Source organism: Leucopleurus acutus, assembly GCF_964270905.1.
Source record: "Leucopleurus acutus genome assembly, chromosome: 5".
Taxonomy (NCBI): Eukaryota; Metazoa; Chordata; class Mammalia; order Artiodactyla; family Delphinidae; genus Leucopleurus; species Leucopleurus acutus.
The window spans coordinates 60,080,358-60,095,797 of NC_139147.1; the positions used below are offsets into that span (position 1 = coordinate 60,080,358).

At 44.0% G+C, this 15,440-nt stretch overlaps 1 protein-coding gene and 1 long non-coding RNA gene across 6 annotated transcripts in view; one reads left to right on the top strand and one right to left on the bottom strand.

Moving 5' to 3' along the window:
- LOC309962389 overlaps positions 1-15,440 on the bottom strand; it is a 92,680-nt gene that overhangs the window by 67,611 nt on the left and 9,629 nt on the right. Inside the window, exon 2 of the long non-coding RNA XR_014326243.1 lies at positions 13,261-13,376. This is a non-coding gene — a long non-coding RNA (uncharacterized lncRNA). The remainder of the gene's footprint in view (positions 1-13,260; positions 13,377-15,440) is intronic.
- SIDT1 (SID1 transmembrane family member 1) overlaps positions 1-15,440 on the top strand; it is a gene marked incomplete at both ends in the record, with an annotated part of 86,135 nt that overhangs the window by 64,829 nt on the left and 5,866 nt on the right. For 3 of the 5 annotated variants that reach the window (XM_082840210.1, XM_082840212.1, XM_082840213.1), the window contains 7 exons: positions 597-670; positions 1,653-1,776; positions 1,984-2,101; positions 4,419-4,555; positions 5,184-5,295; positions 9,128-9,207; positions 11,981-12,027. In XM_082840210.1, coding sequence (XP_082696336.1) covers positions 597-670; positions 1,653-1,776; positions 1,984-2,101; positions 4,419-4,555; positions 5,184-5,295; positions 9,128-9,207; positions 11,981-12,027 — 692 coding nt within the window. Of the gene's footprint in view, positions 1-596; positions 671-1,652; positions 1,777-1,983; positions 2,102-4,418; positions 4,556-5,183; positions 5,296-8,172; positions 8,188-9,127; positions 9,208-11,980; positions 12,028-15,440 lie in introns of all 5 variants that reach the window. The other 2 variants (XM_082840211.1, XM_082840209.1) reach the window with 2 other exon arrangements.

Here is a 15,440-nt window from a genome sequence, read left to right on the forward strand (position 1 = left end):
TAATACGTGATGAGGACGAGGACTTTATAAGGCTTGAGCACCACCATTTATAATCTAAATATTCTCTGAATACTTTGGTGCTGTCAGAAGATACAGCTATGCTGTGATCTAGGCAGGTTCTTAGCGATAGCGATAGTGATAACTATGGACAACCAATCACACATCTCCTTATGTCCACCTGCCCTGTGGTTACCGTTTCCACACAGAGGATGGAACAGCTCCTTACCCTCCCAGGATTCATCTAGAACATAGGATGTACCATGACCGTCCTAATAGGCAGGTCCCAATGTTAGCATCCTCTCAAAATCCTTTTATAATGAGAACAAAGGAAACATACTCAGTTGCATTCTGCCGTGAGGCCACATAATGAGGGACACGGAATATTTCAATTCAAAGCAAGATGGCAGCATTGAAAGGAAATGTGTCTATACTGTGGAAAGGCTGAAGATAACGACCCATCCCCTGCTGAGAAGGGGCGCTGGTTACACTGTAAATCACCGACAGTTGGTCGCTGTGAGCACTGTCCACTTTTTGTGATTTCAGGCTCAGGGGGTGGAGGAAAACAGCATCTCCTCTTTTCACTCTTGGTTTTACAGATAGTCAATGTCACTGGTAACCAGGACATCTGCTACTACAACTTCCTCTGCGCTCACCCCTGGGGTGTCCTGAGGTAAGCCCAGTCCTCTGAGGTAATGAGAGATGCCTTTCTGTGTAATGTGACGATTTCAGTTTTTAAAAATACTAGAAACAGTTGTGGAAAAGCACCCCAATCAAGGGTAAAGAGGAATGAAATCAGGAAGTTGAGATCAGGTATGCCTCTTCCATTCCTGTATGGGGGCCTCAGGAAACAGTCCTGAGGAGAAGGCAGAGATGTGTTTGAAAATACCAGGTCCTTAGCTGTGATGACTCTCACCCATGGGCATGAGCTCCTAGTACATTCAATCCGTTAAACAACCTCGTGAGATAGATGGGATTATTATTACCCCCGTTTTTAGATGAAGATGTTAAGGCTCAGTTAGAAAGGTAAGGACTTGCGGAAGGTCCCTCAGCTTGTTAGTGATGTTGAGACTCACACCGGGGCCTGCTGCCTCCAAGGCCATGCTCCAGCCTCCAGAACACGGAGAAGTGCAGAGAGCATTTGCCTGGGAGTTGCGAGCCTGGCTTCTCGATCCAGAACTGAACTAGTCTCAGTTTCCTTAAATAAATCTGCTGGCTGTGACCAGTTGACACTAATCCTGAAATTCATGGTTACAGAGCTGAGTATGGACACATAACGTGGGTCCGTCCATCTATGTGAATTCACTCTCACAGTGTAGCTGAAACGCTTGGCCCAACTGCCCATCTGTGGAGCGACTCTCTTTCCTAGGATTCGTTCCCCGCTACTGCCATCAGCACAAGGGAGGATTGAGTGGGTGTTAGGGAAGCTAAGCAGGCATCCCTGAGAGGAAACGGACACATTATCCCAGGCTAAGCATCCTAACGTGGCATTAGGTTAAAGATGCTTTCTGATGATCTCGGTCCTGAAATCTTATGGAAAGGTTAGCAGTGGAAAACGCTGAATGCTGATTTCACTCGCTCATCCATGCCTTCATTCAGTCTCTAAAGCTCTTTGATACCTTGACTCTCTCATGGTCTCTCTATCATCCCCTTAGTGCCTTCAACAACATTCTCAGTAACCTGGGCCACATGCTCCTGGGCTGCCTCTTCCTGCTGATAGTCTTGCGCCGGGACATTCTCCATCGAAGAGCCCTGGAGGCCAAGGACATCTTTGCCATGGTGAGGAGAGGGTGGGACGAGGGAGGTGAGAGCTAGGAAGGGTTATGGTTCCAAACGGGATCTGCAAAGAGGAGGGACATCTGGCTAGACGGTGTGACAATGGATTACGTGTAATGGACCACACGAGGCCAGAGCATGGGCGTCCCGGTTCTGTGGCTGAGTCACTAAGGAGTATCTTTCCACTGACCAAGCTTTCTGCTTTTTCAGGAGTATGGGATTCCCAAACACTTCGGTCTCTTCTATGCTATGGGCATCGCACTGATGACGGAAGGGGTGCTCAGTGCTTGTTACCATGTCTGCCCTAATTACTCCAACTTCCAATTCGGTAATTCGAATTTACATCAGCTACACAGATTTGAGTTATAGGAGCCTTATCCTGGGACCCTCTCAGAAATGCCAGGGTCGTGCTTGCAAGAATTAAATGACATTTTACGTGAAGTGATCTGAGGGCACCTCACCACAGGGCATGGTTTCCCCACATTGTACTGTTTTTCCCTCTCTGACCACTGTTTATAGACTACAAAAGAGCGAACACTGGGTACTGACCTCATGGCTAGATCTGCAGGTGGGCAATGGGCTAAGTGTCAGGCAGCAGGTCAGGTAGAAACCACCAACAGACATCTAGAAATCTCCCTCAGTGTAGCTTGGCTTAATTTAGCAGTTTGCCTGTTTTGGGTTGAAAGTAATAGAAAACCCAATTCGAATTGGGTTAAATAATAAGTACACTCATCAGCGCACCAGCCGAACGTACAGAGGTGGAATGGCCTTGTGGGTAGTTTGTCTGGTGGCTCTGGCTCCACTTCTCCGTGATCCCCCTGGTTGCACCCAGCCTGCACACTGGTGGTCTCCTCAGGCTGCCTTCCCTCGTGGTGGCAGCAATAGCTACAGCAGGTCTTGGCTTCCTGTCTCCGCACCATGATGTCTAGAGAAAGCAGCGAGCTGGCTTCCAGGAGCCTTCATTTGAGAGCAGGAAACTTCTTTCCCCCAAACTCCCCAGATAAGAGCCCCTCACGCCTCCACAGCTTACACAGCCCTGAGCTTACTCCAGAATCTTTCTCTGTGTGAGGGTTAGGTCGGGCCAGCATTGCTACCCCAGTCACGGTGGCAAAGGAGGTGAGGTTACCTTTAGACCAATGAGACCCTTCCCTGGAACCAGGGGTGCAGTTAGCTTTCCTGAAGCAAGTGGTCTGGGAGGGTGTGCATTTCTGAATAGAAAATGGGGCTGAGACATTTGAGTTGGTATCGAGATGCTGTTAGGATGGAGAAAGGGAATAGCTGATGCTGGAAGAAGGCAATTAACAATGTCCTCCACACTCGAGGATGAGGTTTTTAAAAACAGTTATTTTGTGTTTGTGCTCTAGCCTCTGGCTGTTAACTCACAGCACCACAGAAATTCTCCACCATGTTTTAGTTTGTTTAAATTAGAAGACATTTTTAATAGAGGAAAACTATAGAGAATAATATCATTCACCACTCAGAAGGAACAAATGCCAACACTTTAAAATATTTGCCTTAAATCTACTTTAAGAAATAAAACATTGTGTAAAGTTGAGGTCCCATTTTGAACTGTTTTCTAAACTTATCAACTCTCCCCTTCCTTAGAAGCAACAGCTGTGATTAATTTTATATTTATCCTTCCAGTTTGTTTTTATAGTTTTTCTTCATTTGTAACAAATTAATATTAATTTCTCACACTTCGTTCGGCATCCTTCTTTTTTCATTCAACAATGTTTTCAAGATTTATTGGCATTAAACCAAGGATATCCAGTTCATTCATTTTTAAAGATTGTCATTCTGTAATAAAAATATACCACATTTATCAATTCCTCTATTGAACAACACTTAGAGGTTGCCAATATTCTGCTAGTACAGACAGTGCTACAATGACTAGCCTCATCTATGCCTGTTGTGCACATGTGAGAGAGGTTCCCTGGAATACCTAGAAGTAGAATTTTGGGGTCACATGGTCCTGGTTGATGCATCTTCCATTTTACCAAAACCAGCCAACTTTCTCCCCAGAATATTAATTCCCACTCCCACTGGCTGAGTGAGAGTTTCCACTTCCCCCGTATCATCACTAACATGTGTTATTATTAGACATTTACACTTTTGCCACATTTTTTAGTAACATGGGACATTGCATGGCTGTTTTAATTTGCATTTCCTTAACCCCCATGCAGCTAAGCCCATAGAATTTCTAGCTGTCTTCTATCCCTAGGCTAGAAAGCCTTGTATATGAGCAGTAATCAATGTGGTTACGTTTCAGTATACCGAGAAGGACCTCCTGCACCCACGTAGGATTCTCTTTATTGTCACACTGCCCTGTTCCCATTAGGGATTCTTTTGTTGTTGTTGGACAGGAGCGTTTATACACACATAGCCCTGCGAGTGGGGATAGGCAATTATTCATCATATCATCTGATACTTTTCTTCTGTGAGCTAGGAATGCCCCTCTTGGAGGGGGTGAGAGGTGGAGTGTGTAGGGTTTACCTAGAATGTGCCTGGAGAGGCTGGCGTGTTGGAGGTCACCACACAGGCTGAGGGCAGCAAATACTCCAAGGCCTGAAGGGAGGGGTTCTCTGAGGCTGAAGAGAGGTCTGTCTGCCACCTACTGGATCTCGATTGTCTCGGCTTCTCCTCAGACACCTCCTTCATGTACATAATCGCCGGCCTCTGCATGCTGAAGCTCTATCAGACCCGCCACCCAGACATCAACGCCAGTGCCTACGCTGCTTACATCTCCTTCGCCTTGGTCATCACGCTCACCGTCCTTGGAGTGGTGCGTCCCTCCCCACAGCTGGCAGCCCTCTTGGGAGGCTTTGTATTTTGGTTTTTGGACCCCAGGTGGACAGGTTTAACTAATCATAATCCTTGGCTCACGACACACTCTCATCATTGGTCCGTTCATAGCATTTTAGTTACTGAGCTAGAATTTTTAATAATGTAACAGGCCCCTGGAACACTGCCCCTGGACAGTGTAAAAACAAAGCTGAGACCTGACTCAGGTGAGACTGGAATAGAGATGTACAGGCTGATGGGAGAGAGACTGACTTGAAAGGACAAAAACCACTTTCTAAATGTGCGTGCACGTGCGTCAGTCGTCTTCTGTTATTTGAAGAGCATTAGCTCCCAGCTTTAGACCTACTGCCTCTTCACCTGCTGTTCAGCTACCTCACCCATTGCTTCCCTTTTCCATTTCTTTCTTTTTCATTTGGCCAGGTAGCCATTCTTTTTCCAGCCCTGGCTGCAGTAAGATCCCTGTGAGATCAGAGAAGGGAGAAAACCCAAAATTCACACACAGCTAGGTTTTTGACACCTTATGCATACACGAGAGGTGAAACAATTTTAGTAAGTTCTCTGGGGGAAAAAAAAAATCCAGATGAAGGTAACTTTATCTTCACTCCTAGGTGTTTGGGAAAAATGACCTGTGGTTGTTCTGGGTCATCTTCTCTGCAATCCATATTCTGGCTTCTCTGGCCCTCAGCACCCAGATCTACTACATGGGTCGTTTCAAGATAGGTGAGTCACCTGTTACTCTATACTAAACATGCTGATTAACTTACCCTGAGAAAGGATTGTCTTGCCTATCCTAAACGGAAGTGTTACTTGTCACCGTGAATGCTTGCTCTGAATTCTGTGTGTTTAATAGCATATATTCTCTCCAAGAGCTTCCTCTCCTCTATAAGACAGCAACAATCTACTATCACTAGTTCTGTTTTCAACTGAGACACTAAGCTAGCTCAGAGCTGAGGCATCCTTCCAACTCCAAGTCCCCAAAGCTTTACAATTCACCAAACTTTGAAAGTGCGTTTGTAGAACAGTATGATCATCACACCGCTAGTTCCACCGAGAAGAATGTTTTTCAGTTCATAGCACTTAAAAGGAGCATTTCTCTAACCATCCTAAATGGTTAACAAGAATAAATTCTATATTATTTTCAAATTCTGGGGCTGGAAGTTTTGGAGACCAACTTGCCAATCTTAGAGGCAGGACACCTGCCGAACGCCCTCTGACGGCATGAACGTATCACGTTAGATCACCAAGTGTTCTGTGGAAATCAGCTTCTGATCTGCTCTTGGTCAGTCAGCATACATTTGAGCGTGTGCAAGTCATTTCAGAGCATCTAAATTTCACCCATCATTTTAAAGTCCAGGAAGTCAGACTCAAAGATTCATTTGTATATTTCAAGAAAAACCAATATATATATAAACTAGGCCTATCCCTAATATTTGCAGAGCCCAAGGCAAGACTGTAAATAAAAGCCCACTTACCATATGTATAAAAATGTTTAAGTTATAAAGCAGAGGAAAAAGTATTAAATATATGGAAGAAAGGAAGGAAGAAAGAAGGAAGACCAAGAAGCTGATAAATATACCTTCATTACAACCTACAAGGTACAAGTTCAAATTTAAAATTCTCAGGTGCATGGAAGAGTACTCCAGAACATAGCTATACAGGAGAGCTGGTCCCCAACCCCTGCCCCTCTTTTCTTCTCACCTCTGGCTCTGTCCTGCATCTTAAGGGGTCTCACAGGTATGCATATGGACACCCTTGTCTAACATCCAATTGGCCATTCCTTGCCCCTAGAAGTGCATACTCTAGTGGTGCCATCTGCCCTCAGGAAGACAAACCAGGGAAGGGACCTGAGCAGGCTCTGAGAGCGGGCTCAAGGCCATCAGGACAGGGAATTCTTGGGTCCAGGAATTCAGAATGTGGCCTAGAAGAAGCAGCCCCCTTGCCCTGCAGACTCCTCAGTCACTGGGGAATGAGGGCCTTTAAAATACGGCACCCCTGTTGCCCAGATCTAAGAGCGATTCTATATAAACAAGTGGCTTTAAGACTAGGAGACCAAATAAAACAATCTCTCATTTTGGCAGTTTAGTTTTTCCTTTTGGCATGGTCAGTAGATTAATTCTTGGTGTTAACATAGCCGGTATACCTCCAACTCCCCCCAGTGGAAGCATCAATAGCTGATTGGGTAGAACATTTGGTACAGCGCTCTGTTCGTGCTCCATCCTCCACACTCAAAGGTGAATGAAGTCATACAAACTAAACTCTCAAAAGGAACATAAGTTAGGCACTGTTCCTCTGGGTTTTGCAAGTTGGAAAAATAAACTTGAATACAGATATATGTAATGGTAGTGACCATTAATACATAGAGGAGCTTTTAATATGTTTATACCACCTTGGCCCCATGCAACTTTGCAATACTGAATTAATTTACCTTTTTAAAAAAGGAGAAATTGAATGTAGTCTATTATAACCATGTACTAGTCTGTCAGGGTCCCAACAGGAAAAAGCTATCACATACAAAGACAAAAGATTTATTCACAGAGGGACTCTTCATAGGACAGGGGTGGGGTGGGGAAGAATGAAAGGGGTAGCACAGTAACCTGGGGTTAGTAGCAGAGAAGATTTTACTACCCACAAGCCCAAAAGGGCATAGAGGAAGTGGTTACCAAAACATGGAAGGAGGGCATCACGGAGAGAAAGTCACCTTCCTCCATGAGCGTGGAGCAGTGACCTTTGGCTAACAGACAGGCAACCTCACAGGGAAGGCACCAGGCAGATAGTACTCTGGGATCACTCTCCTTCCTTTGTCCCTCCAGTCTCCTGCTGGCATTTCTCATTGTCCAAATCCAAGGGGAGCGAGGGAACCCATTGAGTGGTCCCTGCAGTCAGCCTCCCCGGGCATGGTGAGGACAGAGAGACATGGCAGGTGAGTCTGGAGGGGCAAAGGGAAGATAACCTTCACACAACTTAACCCAGAATTTAAAATTTCTGTACCTAGGGAGTCTCCCCCAAGTGGTTACGGATTTACCAAAGTCAAAAGGAAAACATTGTGACAATTGCATCTACATTTAGTCCAAAGGCAGGAAGTGGGTTAGTGGACAGTGGTTCAGGCAACACCAACCTCTCTGCCCATTCCATAAGCTGCCTTTGCTTTCTCAAATCACAGATTCCTTTCTCTGGGGCCCTTAGGCCACACAGGAAAATTAAAGTGGACACGAGGAAAGGCAGTAGCAATGAGGCAGAGCATTTCATAAGCAGGACAGAAAACTGCAGAGCTACTTGTCCAGATCACCGTCGTGCCTCTTGTTTCCCGAAAAGGACCACAGGCAGAGGATGGATTATAAGTTGCAAGTGGTGCACAAAAGTACACGGGGAGAGAGGAAAGTCTGATTCATGCTTCGAAGAATAGCGAACTTCTGAACGTTTGAGACAGGCAGAAGGAGTCTGTGTTCTTTACGAGAAGACATTACTTTTGTAATCAGAAAACAAAATTAGAGTCATCTGTTTCGAGAGAAAAATAAAATGACCAGTAGTTTACCTGTTTGGCTACCTTCTTACAAATCTTTTTTTCTCTCCTCAATTCTCTGCTTCCCACTGATTCAGATGTGTCTGACACAGGTAACGTTCAGCCACCCTCCCCAGGGTTTTCTACATTGTTTTCTCAACAAAGCAACCTGCCTGACTGACCTGCCAACTCTGCTTTCTGAACACCTTGCAGATTGGACAGGATTTGGTAGGCAGGGGGTTTGGAGAGAGGCTCAGAGGCAGGGATGCACCCCAACCCAGCCCGCAACGCGCCTCTTCTGGGCTAGTGCATGGACACGCCCACGCCCCCACCCCCCAGTGTATCTAGTCCAGTGAACGCTGCTTAAATTGACCCCAGGGGTAGCCTTGAAGAGGAACGGCAGCACAGCAGAGTTGGGGTCCACCCTTACTGAAATGCTCACTTCAGGAAGACCCCAGCTCTCCCCGTGACATCTCTGTGTGGATGGCTCACAGAATGACAGCCCCACCTGGGGCCCTGACCCTGCTCACATAACAATCATCATATGTACAGGTTTCTGAACATGCTTAGTAGACCCCACTGTCCCCTGGTTCAATTCTTACTGACTTATAACCACACTGAGAAACACAGATTCGAATTTTTCCAAGCTAAGATTTCCCATGGTCTAGAGAGAGCAGATGTGTTAAGGTGACTTTTGAGAGTCCCCATACATGTCTGCTGTAAAGAAAACACTAAACCATCAACAGAGGGAAACTTAGCTGAAGGAGACCATAGGAGGGTTGGCCAGCCCCCCAAATGGTTTGCGAGTGCTTGTTCCTTGTGTCCATCTTGCCTGCCTTTCTGCGGGATGCTGCATGGATAGAGCACACCTGCCACGAAAGCCCAGGCAGCTGTGGGTGGCGTTTTCTAAAGCAAACATTTACTGCTGACCTATTAGGGACAAAGCATGGCTTTTATGAGGTGACATCATCCTGGCCGCAAAAGCTTGGGCCAAAGGGGAGTGTTCTGGATTATCTCTGACCAAGCCTTCTCACCATGCAATTGTGTCATCAGCAGATTTGGGAATTTTCCGACGGGCCGCTATGGTGTTCTACACAGACTGCATCCGGCAGTGCAGCCGGCCTCTCTATATGGTACGTGTGTGTTCCTGTGTGCCTTGGCCTTCTCCCAGACAACAGGAGGACAGCAGGAGGGGCAGGCTCGGGGTAGTCACACAAGGCTCCCCAAACCAAGAGGGCCAGATGGCCTAGCGTGGCTGAAGTCCAGTTAGTGAGGGAAGAGGCATCTTGCGTCCCCTTCTCACTCTTAAAAGACACGCTGGGATGGTTCCTTTTTTGTACATGAAAAATTGCTAGTATATAAAGAACATATGTATGTATATACACACACAAAACTATTAAAGTGATGATTGCTGGAGGAGGGAGGATCCAGATAGGGATCCTATAAATAATAATAAATAAATAAATAAATAAATAATAAATAAATAAATAAATAATCCCTATAAATAATCATCCAAAGAGGTATGATTATTTCACTTGTGAAAGTCAAGAGAGGGCACTATTACTAATGACACCTGGACTGTCCCAGGCAAACTAGGGACATACGATCACTCCAATCACTTTCATTAGGAACTTTCCACATTATACATTTGTTTGCTTTTTATACATTGTTTGACTTTTACAACGAGCACGAATGCTTTTTCAAAATCGTAGCTATTGCTTGATGGCAGAAATACACTTTAAAAAATTCTACCATATGGTTTTCAATGTATTACACATTTCTACACTGAGCGGAGGGATCAGTGTAGTTTCTACACTGAGCTGGGATCAGCCCTGCTCCCAGCTGCCTTGGCTTGCTGGCCAGTGACCTTGGGAAGGCTACATACCTCCTCTGAGCCACTGCCCCAACCTTTACCCCGTGCTGTGATCAGAACTAGTGATGCCGTTTGGGCCTGGCACACAGGCATTCACTAAATTCCTGCTGATAGTTTATAATCAGAAGGATTTTTACATAAAGGAACCTGGGAATGTTTTAAGCCCGGTAGAGCTTGGGCAGGAGCTATAGGCACTAAAAATTGAATTGAAGCTGGAGGGTTTTACTCAGGGGAGAACTTAAAAGCCCATTAGGACCTGTGAGTATTAGGAGAGATAAGAATGCCTCAGCTGTGAACCATAAGGGGAAATTAGTGTTTCTGGTGTTTTTTACGTTAATTGATGCAGGCTGTCTTTTTTTTTTTAAACAGACTATTTTTAGAGCATTTTAAGAGTTTTTAGTTTTCTTAGGTTCACCGAAAAATTGAGAAGAAAATACAGAGATTTCCCGTATGCCCCTCCGCCACACAGACACAGCTTCCCCATATCAACACCCTCACCAGAGAGGTGCATTTGCTAGTCAGTGAACCTATGTTAACACATCATAATCACTCAAAGTCTATACTTTACATTACAGTTCACTCCTGGTGTTGTACATTCTATGGCTTTCTTGACGAGTTTGTGGTGACATATATTCATCATTATAGTATCAAAGACGGTAGAGTAGTTTTCCTGCCCTAAAAATCCTCTGTGCCCCACCTATTCTTTCCACCTGCCCCTCCTCCCCAATCCCTGGCAGCCACTGGTCTCTTTTAGTGTCTCCTTAGTCTTACCTTTTCCAGAACGTCATATCGTTGGAATAATATAGTATGCGGCCTTTCCAGATTGGCTGAAATAATATGCACTTATGTTTCCTCCATGTTTTTTCATGGCTTGCTAGCTCATTTCTTTTTTTTTTTTTGCGGTACGCGGGCCTCTCACTGCTGTGGCCTCTCCCGTTGTGCAGCACAGGCTCCGGACACGCAGGCTCAGCGGCCATGGCTCACAGGCCCAGCCGCTCCGCTGCATGTGGGATCTTCCCGGACCGGGTCACGAACCCGTGTCCCCTGCATCGGCAGGTGGACTCTCAACCACTGCTCCACCAGGGAAGCCCTCATTTCTTTTTAGTCCTGACTAATATTTCACTGTCTGGATGTGCTACAGTTTATTTATCCGTTCACCTGTTGAAGGACATCTTGGTTGCTTCCAAGTTTGGGCAATTATGAATCAAGCTGCTATAAAATTTTGTGGGCAGGTTTTTGTATAGGCACGTTTTCAGCTCCTTTGGGTAAATACCAAGGAGCACAACTGCTGGATCATACGGTAAAAGTATGTTTAGTTTTCTAGGAAACTGCCAACCAAACTGTCTTCCGAAATGGTCGGACCATTCTGCGTTCCCACCAGCCATGAATGAGAGTTCCACATCCTCACGAGCAACTGGTGTTGTTAGTGTTTTGGATTTTGGCTTTTCTAGTAGGTGAATTCCTTTTTTTAAAAGGAAGATATTTCCCTGCGCCACCAGGGAAGCCCCAATAACTTTAATCTTAATAAGGCCATGTGTTTAGAAACCAGGAGCCTGGGAGCTGCAGGACCTCCTTGGAGCCAGAATAATGAAACTAATTCCAGGTGCATCCCAAGAGCTGCCTTAGGGCCCACCAGTTAACACAACCCAGGGAAAGAGTCTTTGGTTACAGAACAGTGGTGGCAGAATTCTTTTAACTACTGAGTAATCAGCACATACCACCAGCCTTCCCGCCAAGAGGTGGGCCCAGGCGCCCAGCTCCTTTAAAAACTGGGGGGAAAACAGCAAGACTTCTGCTTTATTCACCAGGCTTTCTTTTACAGGGACGAGGTCACGTCCGTTTGCAGTCAGAGGCTTTGCCATTTAGTCCTCGTAGAGGACTTTCCAATCATAGGCACAGCTCTCTTAAAACTATAGAAAAATTGTTTCCACCAAGGCAATTGTTTTCCCATAATTGATGCTTCCCCTATGGTAAGTTTTTTAAAAAGCAGTATGTGCGGCCCCTCATTTGATGTTTTCTTTCCTCCTTTCCAGGACAGAATGGTATTGCTCATCGTGGGGAATCTGGTTAACTGGTCCTTGTAAGTAGTCTTAGGAAAACATGTTTTTCTCTTCATTAATTTCTCTGTAACACCGTGGTTTAGCTTTCCTTGGCTATCATTTTTATAAAGAAGTCTTAAATTAAGGAGAGCATAGGACTCTGCTTGTTCTAGTGACTTGAAAGAAAGCTACTTTTCGTCCTGCAAAGAATGCACTAGGAAGCTCTTGTGTACCAATAGTTGCCTCCCTTAAAGCAATGAATTCAACACACTGATGCCTTGAGCTCATTTGTTCAACAAGACAAACATCAAATTTGCTATATCTAGGTGGATAAATTAGATTGGATATATATGCATATACACACATACACACATATATATAAAGAGAGACTAATTATGCCAGCAGCAGCAAAAATGCAACAGTTTTAAACTCTTTTTAGAACTTTCCATAAAGGCTACCCAGTAGGCATTTCTCTTTCTTACTAGGGTGTGTGTGTGTGTGTGTGTGTGTGTGTGTGTGTGTGTGTGTGTGTGTGTGTGTGTGTGTGTGTGTGTGTGTGTGTCTTTCTCATTTCTTTCTTTCCCTCCAGGTCTCAATCTTCTTACTCTGCCTATATCATTTTTCTTCCTTTTCTTTTCCCTCATTATCACCTTGGTCTTGTTTCCTCAAGTGACCTCTAAGTAGAACAGTGCAACAGAAGTACAATTATGCTAGCTGTATTTTATGTATCTATTTTTTGCAACTTATTCTTAACTTAAAAATGTGAATGAGTGAGATGTTTTATTGATCCCTCAAAAAATAAGTATGTTGAGCTGCTTTTATTAGTGGTTCTTAGCTGATGTGCTCCTCTGGGTCAGCGACCTTTGATAGAAAGGTGACACCCTACTCCTCCTCCCTTTAAGATACCAGATGCAGGGCTTCCCTGGTGGCGCAGTGGTTGAGAGTCCGCCTGCCGATGCAGGGGACACGGATTTGTGCCCCGGTCCGGGAAGATCCTACACGCCACAGAGCGGCCGGGACCATGAGCCATGGCCGCTGAGCCTGCGAGTCTGGAACCTGTGCTCTGCAACGGGAGAGGCCACAACAGTGAGAGGCCCGCGTAACGCAAAAAAAAAAAAAAAAAAAAGATACCAGATGCAAAGAAATAAGCACACCATCAGGGAAAGCCAGAATCAAGTCATGAGAATTTGAATCTTATTTCGGGGCCACATGCTTCTGGAAGAAACTTCCCACAATATTGTTGCCCCAGGGTTTACCTTGGGGAAGGTCCATACCTGTGAAGGACTGTCCTTTACTCAGGGACACGTCAGGATGGGTGATTCTTGGCCGTGGTCACCTGCGATGCTCTCTCGGCCACACTTTTAGGGAAGACCCCACAGTCCTGGCGACTCTGTAAGACAGGATGGAGGGTGTTGATAGGAGATACGATACTGAACAACTGATGATAGTGTCTGCAGGGTCAGAATCACCTAGCTTGTCCCTGCCTCTAGTAGAACTAAAATCAAACCCAAGTCTGCAATCAGATTTAACAATCAATGGAAAGATATCCCATGCTCTTGGATTGGAAGAATTAATGTTGTTAAAATGGCCATACTACCCAAATCAATCTACAGATTTAACGTGATCCCTATCAAATTACCCATGACATTTTTCACAGAACTAGAATAATCTTAAAATTCATATGGAACCATAAAATACCCAGAACTGCCAAAGCAATCCTGAGGAAAAAGAACAAAGCAGGAGGCATAACCCTCCCAGACTTCAGACAATACTACAAAGTTACAGCAATCAAAACAGTGGGGTACTGGCACAAAAACAGACATATGAATCAATGGAACAGAATAGACAGCCCAGAAATAAACCCACACACCTACGGTCAATCAATCTTTGACAAAGGAGGCAAAATTATACAATGGGTAAAAGACAGTCTCTCAGTAAGTGGTGTTGGGAAAGCTGGATAGCCACATGTAAATCAATGAAGTTAGAACACATCCTCACACCATACACAAACATAAACTCAAAATGGCTTAAAGACTTAAACATAAGATATGACACCATAAAACTCCTAGAAAAGATTATAGGCAAAACATTCTCTGGTATAAATCATACCAAAGTTTCTTAGGTCAGTCTCCCAAGGCAATAGAAATAAAAACAAAAATAAACAAATGGGACCTAATCAAACTTACAAGCTTTTGCACAGCAAAAGAAACCATAAACAAAAAGATAACCTATGGAATGGGAGAAAATATTTGCAAACAATGCGACCCAAAAGGGCTTAATTTCCAAAGTATATAAACAGCTCATACAACTCAATAACAAAAAGAGAACCCAATCAAAAAATGGGCAGAAGACCTATATAGACTTTTCTCCAAAGAAGACATACTGATGGCCAATAGGCACATGAAAAGGTGCTCAGCATCACTAGTTATTAGAGAAATGCAAATCAAAACTACCTCACAATGGTCAGAATGGCCATAATTAAAAAGTCTACAAATAAGTAATGCTAGAGAGGGTATGGAGAAAAGTGAACTCTCCTACACTGTTGGTGGGAATGTAAGTTGGTTCAGCCACTATGGAAAACTGTATGGAGGTTCCTCAGAAAACTAAAAATAGAATTACCATATGATCCAGCAATCCCACTCCTGGGCATATATCCAGAGAAAACTATAATTCAAAAAGATACATGCACCCCAATGTTCATAGAAGCACTACTCACAATAGCCAAGACATGGAAACAATCTAAATGTTTATTGACAGATGAATAAATAAAGAAGTTGTGGTACATATATACAATGGAATACTACTCAGCCATAAAAACTGAAATAATGACATTTGCAGCAATATGGATGCAACTAGAGATTATCATACTAAGTCAGAAAGAGGAAGACAAATATCATATGATATCACTTACATGTGGAATCTAAAATATGGCACAAATGGACCTATTCACGAAACAGAAACAGATTCACAGACATAGAGAACTGACTTGTAGTTGCCAAGTGTAGGGGGGCGGGGAAGGGATGGAGTGGGAGTTTGGGGTTAGTAGATGCAAACTATTACATACAGAATGGATAAACAACAAGGTCTTACTGTATAGCACAGGGAACAAACAAATACCCTGGGACAAATCATAATGGACAAGAATATTAAAAAGAATGCATAGATGTGTATAAATGAGTCACTTTGCTGTACAGAAGAAATTAACATAACATTGTAAATCAACTATACTTCAATAAAAAATAAATTTTAAAAAAATGAACAAAAACACTCCATTAATAATAGCTTTCCACTTGAAATACTTAGGAATAAACTTTGAGAGATGTGTGGAATCTTTCTGCAGAAAATTTAATTACTTTATCAGGAGAGATAGAAGAAAACTTAGCTAAATGAAGAAAGATGGCATGCCCTGGGTGAGAAGATTAACTATTGTAAAGATAACAATTCTCAAGTTAAT